At 38.3% G+C, this 10,951-nt stretch overlaps 1 protein-coding gene across 1 annotated transcript in view; it reads left to right on the top strand.

Annotated features, from left to right (window-relative positions):
* The window catches only part of LMO4 (LIM domain only 4), a 30,198-nt gene extending 21,049 nt beyond the window's left edge, over positions 1-9,149 (top strand). Inside the window, exon 5 of the mRNA XM_075182424.1 lies at positions 8,371-9,149. Within this exon, the coding sequence (XP_075038525.1) occupies positions 8,371-8,379 (9 nt within the window). The 3' untranslated portion in view covers positions 8,380-9,149. The remainder of the gene's footprint in view (positions 1-8,370) is intronic.
* Positions 9,150-10,951: the final 1,802 nt, after the last annotated feature.

Genomic DNA, 10,951 nt, shown 5'->3' with positions numbered 1-10,951 from the left:
AATCATACTTTTATTAATCCATTTATAAGTTGACAAGAGTGATCACAAGCTATAGACAATTTATATAATATGTAGGCTATGATCACCCTTTCCTGTCTTTAAGTGGATTAATAAGGGTCTGAGTTTAAGGATCACACGATATCTGCATATGCTTTCACCTAAATATTTGTAAGCACATCTAGAGCAGGTTAGAAAGAGGGTTTCCCTTTAAATTTTAAACAATGAATTTAATAGTCTTTAGACTTCTGAAGCTAGTTAATAAGTTTAATTGTAATGGCCCCTTATATCTGTTTTCGCTATGCCAGCATATGCTTCCTAACAGGAAGTGACCTCACAGCTCTGCATCAGACATGCCTTAAATCAATGTCATTTCCAGCCCTGCTGTCTGTCTATTGGAACAATTTATTTTTCCAACACATAACTTGTCATTGCATTCCTTTCTTTTGCCTGTGTGATCAGACTTGTTTAAGTAGAGCATTTCTACTTATCTCCTTAACAAGAACATAATTACTGGCTATATCAGTTCTAAAATGAGTCCAAGCAGTATTAAAACGAGAGTATATTATAGACACACACTGCTAATTTTCTTTCTAAATGTAATATATATTATAAATTTTAATATGTAAAGTGTGCTAAAGATATGTTCTAAAACCCATGTTATTGAACAGTGGTCTGCAAATATAATTACAATGTATGTACTGCCAAGTAGTACTGCAGAATTAAAACTCCTAGGTTCTTGTTTTTTCTATGTACATAATGCTTTTATTGCCCGATAGATATAAATGAGATTGTGCCCATAATGCATGTTTTGAGACCAGCATTCAGATCAACAGTTGTACAATATCTCTCTGAACGAGACTGTTTAAGATCTATTTTCATTTTCCTAATAAGTCTCCTTGCTATTCTAGTGAGTGCATTTTGATAACTGCTGTGTCTAATTTGTAACAATTACTGTCAGTCCTCACCAAGTCTGTTCATTCCACACTGGTTCAGGGGGAAAGTAGGAATGCATGACTCCTGCACATAATTGTATTCACATCATATTTCATACTGATTATGTATTGATGACATTGATTCATTTACTCTTTACAGCTCCACTTGCATGGGTAGTAAATCTTATTGACCACATATGAATTTTAATTTCAAATTGGTGATAGATTTTTCCATCAGCTCTGATAGCGTATTTGACTTTTTCATCATTAACCCAAGCAATCACGCTGCACTGAGTTATTGCAGTGAAACAAAAAATGCATACTTCACTTGCTGCTACTATATAGATTTGAAATAGAGACTTCATTAATATGCTGAGAATTAAAGAACGAAAATGTTCTTCTTCTCTACTGTTCTGTTCGCAGTCCTCTGAAATATAACTCTGCGTTTTGTAAAACCTCTCCAGTATTTAAATACATATGTAACATCTCTAGAAAACGATAGACCCAATGTCCTCTCACCGTTGGCGTTTGCCAGAAGCAATTAACTGTATATAGGATTACATGTAAAGGGGAAAAAATAAACATGAATAGATTTATTACCCTTTTTAATCAGGCAGTAAACAATTTGGCCCTAATGTTGTGTGGAGAGAAACTGCCTTCTCTGTTTATATGAGCAAAAATATCTATGAAATGACATAATGTTGACATATGTTAATGACATCCTTGTTTATGCACTTTTAGACCATTGCTATTCATTAAGGCCATTTTGAGCCTATAGCTTAGAGTTTGAGGTCCTCGGGCCTGATTCATTAAGGATCTTAAATGAAGAGGATCCTTATTTCAGTCTCCTGGACAAAACCATGTTACAATGCAAGGGGTGCAAATGAGTGTTCTGTTTTGCACATAAGTTAAATACTGACTGTTTTTTCATGTAACACACAAGTACTTGATAGCTTATTTGTACACTGAAATTTAAAGTTAATATTTGTGTGCTACATGAAAAAACAGTCAATATTTAACCTATGTGCAAAACAGAACACTCATTTGCACCCCTTGCATTGTAACATGGTTTTGTCCAGGAGACTGAAATAAGGATCCTCTTCATTTAAGATCCTTAATGCATCAGGCCCTTCTTTTTTTTTTTTTTATCTTGTTTGGTAGAGAAATGCTATCTTTTAATATCATTAATATTTAGCTAAACCTATTAAAACCCTATTGTGACAACAAATATTTTGTTACTATTTACTTTGAAGTGTAGGTTATTTTTGTGTATTCTAAAATTCTAAACCAAGAAAATGTTTTTTTTATTGGCTTGGAATTGTCTGTGAAGCAGCCGTGTACAACAGTCAGGTCTTACTCGGTGATATCTCTTTGTACCATTCACACATGTAGTTTGGCTCAGGACACTAGGCTACAGACAACACTGTCAGCTAATTAGTGATAATGCAGTTGCCTATTGTTTGCAGCACAGTGAAACATGACAAGCTGTTGTGGCTGTGGGAGAAAATCCTTCTATCATAATAACTCCAGTTTGCAACAAACACAGCTTTAGACTGTTGTGCACAGTGTTATCAACACAAAATAAATAATTGTACTCTCCTGAAAGCAGCAATCCCACATAGGTGTTTTCTCTATAGTAAGTTAAGCACCTTTTTTTTCAAAGGATGTATCTAATAGTCATATTTCATCCTATTACAAATCATATCCTTTTCAAAATCTCTCTGAAGGTTGCAAAATGTGAAGGGCAGTTACACAGGCTCACAGCTCTAATGTCATGTCTCAACAGAGGGAGGGCGATTTTACAGTATAGAGCTCAGAGGGACATTCTAAAACATCTGCTCACTCTATTGGGTGACTGTGGTTGCCATGGTAGTCCATGACATTGTGCAGAATTATAAATACTGCTACTAGCAGCCTGAAGAAACAAACCAAGCAAACGTGGGAAATGCAAACATTCTTTATATAGTCTGTTTTACCAAAAATACACCTAATTTTTTCATGGTGATTGCTGCTTTAAGGTGGACCCATCATCTTCATCCAGGGGAGATATTTTGTGGACTGAGCCAATAGTCAGTCTATTCACAAGAAACTAGTTTTAGAATTTAAAGGCCTATAGAAGTTCTATATAGTTTTGATTATTTGCCATTATATTAAGCTCATGAATATATATAGATGAGGTTCTTGAGCATTAACTATAGTGTTCTTCACGGGAATTATTCCCTAATGTTTAAAACTGAAGCAGCATTTTTAATGGTGACCTTTGTATTAAACACTTCATTGCTTTTTCTCAAATATTCCACTATTTTGCTTGGGAATTGGGATATATTTCTGTTGGCGTGAGCATTGTTATGCTCCCTCTTGCAAACAGAAATAAAGCTAGGACCCTTTGCTTTAGTCAACACATCCCAGTGTTAATGATAAAATAACGTCACTGCTGCTAAACCCACATATTGAAGTAACAATAGGGACATTAACAAGAACTTACTTCTAATATCTGTAATAATGTACCATATTAACTATTAAAAGTAGATCAAGTAAATGTAGATGCTATAAATGCTTTGTGACGAAGTATTGCAATTATGAGAATAAATAGGGGGGATTAAAGCAATTCCCTGCTATGTGGTGGCAGTAGCTGGGTCATATCTGTCTGGGAACCCTTTGATAATTGCAAGAAATGGTTTAAGAAATAGACATTTTAGATAAAGCTTCATCCCTTGCAGATTCCAGCAGGGAGAGACTGAACTGGGGCATTTAGCTGGGTGGAGGATTTGGCAACACCACTAATTGGTACACCAGATTTTATAGTTTAAATATGACCAGACATAGCCCACTTTGAGGAACAGCAGGGTCTATAAACAATCATCATCATCATCATTTATTTATATAGCGCCACTAATTCCGCAGCGCTGTACAGAGAACTCATTCACATCAGTCCCTGCCCCAATTGGAGCTTACAGTCTAAATTCCCTAATATAGACACACATTCACACACACAGACAGACAGAGAGGGAGAGCAGCCAATTAACCTACAAGTATGTTTTTGGAGTGTGGGAGGAAACCGGAGCACCCGGAGGAAACCCACGCAAACACAGGGAGAACATACAAACTCCACACAGATAAGGCCATGGTCGGGAATCGAACTCATGACCCCAGTGCTGTGAGGCAGAAGTGCTAACCACTAGGCCACTGTGCTGCCCAACAATGTGAAGGCTGTCTGCTCAGATCCAGCTGTTCAGGTACAGGCCAATGGCATTGTGAATAGGACCACCCAGGTTAGTTAGTGACCTCACAGAATGGCCAATGGAAGTTATTGGCTGGCCCAGTATTCAGCCATACCTGACAAAATTAATTAGATTAAAATTAGTTTTGACACTATTGTAGCACAGATAGTGCAGTAGGCTGCCAATTGTGCACACGTGTCCAACTTTAGATTCACTTAACTCTTGGCACTTATTCCTTGAGATGCCCATACATGGGCACGTGGGGGACCAAGATGGACAGATTTGGTTGCTTTGAAGTCAAGCAGTTGGAACATGTGGAGCCCAGTTACAGAGATCAGGCAATGACCCCTCACACTGTCGGGTCGCGGTCTTAATGCCGTCTAGATCTGTATTTGCCAATCCTATATTATATTATCCAAGGCATACAAACTGGTCATCGGAATCCAAAGTGTGTGGGCGGTTTAGGGAATCTTCCAGGATGAACCCTACCCGTTTTTTTGTTTGTTTTGTTTTGGGGGGTTTTCTATAGCTTTCTAATGTATAATGTGAAAATATGGACAATTTCAAAGTCCATTTAAATACAAATTTACAGCTGAAGAATACGTTTTAATAGAAACTGGAATGCAAAGCCGAAGTACAGATATAAAATGGTCTTTGTCAAATAAATGCCAATTGAATTAATGTATAGCTTAACATCTTCAATGACCTGCAAGCAGTATTATTGCAAGCAAAACATTCTAAATATAATATTAATGGTAAAACCCACCACATTTTACATTTGAAAGGGACTAACCTGCTGTAGCAATAAGTTAGAAATACAGCATAATTATTATACTTGCAATGATCCTGCATTAAGAAGCGCGTGCTTAATTTTTTTTTATCTAGTATAGAAGGCCTTCTAAGTCTTTTATTTTATATTCCTGAGAGATTATAGACCTCAGTTGTTGCATTTATATGAACCCCTCAAGTAATTGAATTAAGACGTAAGTAAACACTATTTTGTAGTGTTTAGCCAGAGGGGGTGGTGGAGACTGTTGAGGCAAGCAAACTCACCTGTACAATCAATCAACATTCAGTGTATTATGTTATCTATTCTGGGTTGTTTTAAATGCAGGTCTGTGCCATTCACTTTATTGGATATTAAAAGAAAAAAAAATCTAGTTTACATATCACTCAACAATTCCCAGGTTGTTATATAATTGGAGTTGTCTGTGTCCATAGTAGAGGACATTTGATGCTCATTTATTAAATATGCTCACTGGCTGCTCTCTAATCTCTTTGTTCTGGACAGCCAAATTACCTTTCTCACACTGAGCTTCAACTCTTGGGAATTGAACCTCCACTCTTGCACCACTTTAATTAGCTTGAAAGTGGTGTGCTCCTGATGGAGGGGGTGGGGGCCCTGAACTTATTCATAGACCTCGCCTGTTACTAACTTGGCGCGCTAGTAAGTTCAGAACATTATCTTAAGACTCCGGTGTCTAATCATTTTCTTGTGCAGAGTTGTGCTAACTTATTTTTAAACAGATTTGTTAGAAATAAGATTGTATTTTGTGATTATGGGAAGTGAGGTGAAAATAATCACCCCTAATTGCCACCTGCTAAAATCCATAAATATAGCGGATTAAAAAAAATATTTTCCGAGAACATTTTCATTAAATTGTAGCATAATATCAACAAGCTATAAATAAACTGTAAATGTAATAACAATATGATTGATGCAGGTCATCCATGTACGTTGGTTCGTACATGCGGCATAGTTGTGCTGCTGTTAGTGTAAATGCATGCTACATGCCTGCATTGTAGAAACTTCATACATCACGTGTAATTCATGCGTGTCTGGATTTACATGGGTAATATGGTATCTGTAAGTGCTACTACGTGTGTAATTCCAGCGTGGTCCTGTTATACAATGTATATCAAGGTTATAACTGCAGCATGTGAGGTCCTGTCATCATCATCATCATCATTTATTTATATAGCCCACTGATTCCGCAGTGCTGTACAGAGAACTCATTCACATCAGTCCCTGCCCCATTGGAGCTTACAGTCTAAATTCCCTAACATACACACACTGACAGAGAGAGACTAGGATCAATTTTGATAGCAGCCAATTAACTTACTAGTATGTTTTTTGGAGTGTGGTAGGAAACCGGAGCACCTGGAGGAAACCCACGCAAACACTGGGAGAACATACAAACTCCACACAGATAAGGCCATGGTCTGGACTTGAACTCATGACCTCAGTGCTGTGAGGCAGAAGTGTTAACCACTGAGCCAACGTGCTGCCCTTTACTGTCAAACAGAAAAATACAGAAGAAGGGATGAGCCGTAAAAAGTTGTAGGACAGACAGGAGGATTTCTGTACCTGGTAAATTGTACCAGGGCAGAGTGTATTATCTTGGATCAGTTTTCTTCAGTGATGTCCCCTACCCACTTGCTTAGAAAATCATACCCGCCTGCACTTTGGAGCGTTTACAGTGGAGTATTTTGTATGCGGTCTGTTCTATTTACTTGCGCAGTGTCCTCCATTGAACCCACTTCTATGACCACTAGCACTGGTTGCCATCACATGTGTTTGCATTTGACATGGTGACACTGGTGTTTTCCTACAACAGCCTTAAGGAGTTACTGCAGCACTTACAGTGGGGAGGTGTGAGGTTTTTTTTTTTGGGTGTGTAAGTAATAAGTCATGAAATCTCAATTCAGGCTTCCAACCGTGACCCAGAAAGAATAGAAATCCCCATAGTATCATTAAGTAACAAGTATAATATTTAGTTATTACTGTATGTTGACGAGTGTGTTTGTGAGTGTGGAATAACATACATTGCATACAGACAAGCCATGAAAGGTGTAATATTCAGCATGGTAGGAAAATTAGTAGAAAGAATAGCAGCAGACCTTGGTGTACTATGCGAAATGGTGACTTATGCAGTTTATGGTGATACAGTGTATTGTGTTATACAGTAAATATTCGGGATTGACTATACAAAGTAATCATTCCTAATGTTCTGCAGACATTCCACTTATCATTCCACCTCCTTTGTTATACTTCGTCTCCCTCCACTTTCAGTCACTTTTCCATTTATAATCACTGACTAAACCCACACTTGCCAACTCTCCCGGAATGTCCGGGAGACTCCCGAAATTCGGGTCAGTCTCACGGACTCCCTGGAGAGCAGGCAAGTCTCCCACATCCCGCAACTGCCTAGCCTAAATGCGATTGACGGTGAATCGAGTCATTTTGGTCCCGCCCCCCGCAGGAAAACTGTATTTCTGTCGCGGGGGGCTGGAGCAAAATGACTCGTTTGGCCGCGCCCCGCCCCCTTCCGCCATCCTAGTCACGCCCATCTCCTGGTCTACACTTACCGAAAGTAGGCAGGTATGACTAAACCAGAAAGTTGATGTTATGGGTGGTGCACTCTCAGATCCCCCTATTCACCCCAATTTACATTTCTCATGTATGAAAGTTTCGTTTCAGTCTGTTTCAACTACCTTAATAAGTTACAGCAGAGCCTTATTGTATATTGAATGTAATGATTATGCAGCTTCACTTCTGTGACTATAAATAGTAAACATGGCAGCTGTGGGAGACGTTTACAGACCCCCACTGTCTTTATCTTTTGAAGGTAAACAAGTTCAGCATATGAGGGGGTTGAACAATATAACCTAGGTATCTCTTTAGAATACTCTCTGGTATATGAGACAGCTGTATATTTAAGACATAGGGGCAGATTCAGTTTAGCGCAAGGTGCGGCTGAACATCGCCTCAGCGTTCAGATGCCCATATTGCCGGCTGGTACAGTAAGAGATCTTCACTCGTTTATCTGTACACATGCGGAAATTTCTGTAAAAGCTCTGATGCCATTTGTATCCGTGGACTGTTTCGGAGACACTGCGCCGAATTGAATCTGCCGCGTAGTGTAATTTATTATTTAAAGTGTATCTGTCATCTCCTCGCATTAGATGCATCCATTTTGTAGGCCCTTAATTCACTGGGAACAAATGGCATCAATCTGTGAATTTTGATAGGTTGCTGAGTCATGAATATTTAATCAGCCACTAGAATGGATGCCTCCACTGAGTTAGGATAAGGGGTATACTTTGACTTTTGTTGGTGGAAAAAAACAAGCTAAGTATCTGTTTAACCACAGACATAATTGTACTTAGAACTGTAGTGATCAAGTGCGCTTATCTTTTTGTTTCTTGCTTTGTAGGTTTGTTAAAAGGTCGGAATACAACAGAATGCGTGCCTTCATCTCAAGTTCTGTTCATCACAGATGGATCCCATATGTCTCCAGTAGACAAGTCACCTTTTTGTAGCTGGCATCCGTGCCAGCTTCATGCCATTGCACCTTTCTCTCCTCTCAGTTGCCCTTCCCACATTTTATTGGTGTATGAAAATGACTGAAGACACATATTAAGGACTCCATGAACCTGGGCTAATGGGGAGACTCTTGGAAAAAAATAAAATGAGCAGTTCAGCAGAGGACTTCTTTTATGAGGGTGAAAATGACTAATGGAAGCAATTACAAGATGCATTGAGAAACTGCTTATTCCTCTCATTACCGATTAGCAGGGCACTGGCCAGCATTTGCACCCTTTCCCCTTGATAACACTCTACTCACTCTTTGTATATTTTACGTGCTGTGAGGAAAATTGCTCCAATCAAACTGAACATAAGATAAAGGGGAGTTGTAGCTATTGTGGTACTTTATCACAAACACTTTTATTGTATCTCTCTGTAAAATACAATGTACGTATGCATGTATGTGTTATTATTTTATTATTATTTTTTTTTATTTTTCTTCTGTTTGTCCTATTGTTGCTACTTCCCATAGCAAAAAAGGGAAGACGCAGGAAAAGAATCTGCTATTGTGTAGAAAATTTTCACCTACTTGCTGATTGAAGAAAAATCTTTTATTTGTGATATTTTCAGAGACTTGCTCTAGTATGGTGTATTTAAGTAATAAAAGATTCAAATGCTATTGTTAAATTGGGTTTTCAAAGTTGCCGTGAAAGAAAATGCACTTTTTGTGAGCTGAGATTTGCCAACAATACATTGACTGATACGGTCTACGATATGCCCCCAAGCTGTGGTCAAATGACAACTCTCATAATGACCTGTTGTCTGGTGGGTTGTATAGGGGCATAGGAGTTGTACCTCTATGACAACGGGAAAAGAAAACAATTCTACTGCACCACTTTACATTTGAAACACATATAGCTCTTTTCTTATTAGAAATACTTACTCCATAGTCATTTCATTATGTATATGTATATATATATATATATATATATATATATATATATATGTGTGTGTGTGTGTACACGTATGTGTATAGTGGTCAAATTGGAAATTTAGAAGCAATGGTTTGGAAAATAAGTGAATGGATATTCATTACCAGCAACAGATGCCATAAACCAAGATAACACTAAGGAAATTGTATCGTTAGTGGTTGGGCTAAAGCTGGGTACACACTACAGAATTTTCCACCAACTTTTTATGCCGATCGATTTTACATGCGATCGATGGTCCGATCGCTCGGTCCATGGACTGCATACACACTAGCCTTGTTTAGGACGATAAAGGGAAGAGCGGACGTCCCTTTAGCGACTTTTTACAGCCATATTTGTCATGAGCAATGATTGTAATTTCGTAGTCACTGTTGTGGATTGGTCGGAAGTTTATACACCCTACACAACGGAAACGAGATTGGAACGAAAATATTAAACGGTACGACCAACCAAATGAGGCGACAATCGTCCATTTGGGCAGACTTTGGACCATCGTGTCACTGCACACACTGACCCGACTTTTGAACGAGCGGTCGTATGTCGGCTGATTTAGCCGACTATTGGATAAAAAAAACTGTGTAGTGTGTACCCAGCTTAAGTCACCTCAAAAGTCATAACACTAGAAAGTAATTGATCTGATGTGGCGCTCCACTCAGTGTGCAGCCTGATGTATGTAATTGACCTCAAAAGTCAGCAAAGTTGTGAAAGGATAGGGTGGACTCATTTTGTAAGAGGGTCAGTAGATGTAGCTCAAGCAACACCATTGTTAATCCAGTAATTAAAGTAACATTGTTTCTTAAAGCGCCCATACACACTGTATGATCAGTTAGGACATTTTAGACCTAATTGGCTGCCAATTGCTGCATTTATCAGATGTCAGTTGGGATTTACACAAATGGCAGTTAGATGTTGATGGCTACGATCTGACAAGAGTGTTCATTGTTCAGCCACACTAATTGTGGATTGTAGGTCCAACTGTTCAATCCTATCTGAATTATGGGTAAATTAAACCTAGATCTGCCCAGTCTGCCAGTGTTTGAGCCCCTTTACTACAAGACTGAAACTACTATATCTTTTCGACAGACCACTTTCGTAATGACCGCTACAAGTAGCGTTCACAAATGCCTGCATCAGTCTGAGCTGTTTGAGCATAAGGTGATGGTTGTTTTTGTTTCCTTTTTTTTTTTTTTTTCTCTCAATGAACCAAAAACTTCAAAAGTTCTAGAACGATACTGCATGAATGAGGAACAGAGAAGACATTAACTTCCATCAAGTACATATAGGTTTCTTTAAAGGATTTCCTGGTATGAAATTTGTACACATATTAATGTTACAAAATTCATTTTCATAGTCTCATTGTCCTTTTTAAAATAACATGCTAAAAGTGGCTTTAGACCCAAACAGTTAGTCTAAGCTTTCTTTTGTCCAATGGCAATAGTAATTTGTTACATAGGAATGGGCGACAGCTACTTAAAGAACCTTTAAACCCAAACAGTGCCA

This window comes from Mixophyes fleayi, chromosome 8 (assembly GCF_038048845.1).
Source record: "Mixophyes fleayi isolate aMixFle1 chromosome 8, aMixFle1.hap1, whole genome shotgun sequence".
Lineage (NCBI taxonomy): Eukaryota > Metazoa > Chordata > Amphibia > Anura > Limnodynastidae > Mixophyes > Mixophyes fleayi.
The sequence above is the reverse complement of the archived record's forward strand: the minus strand, read 5'-3'. Positions and strand labels throughout refer to the sequence as shown.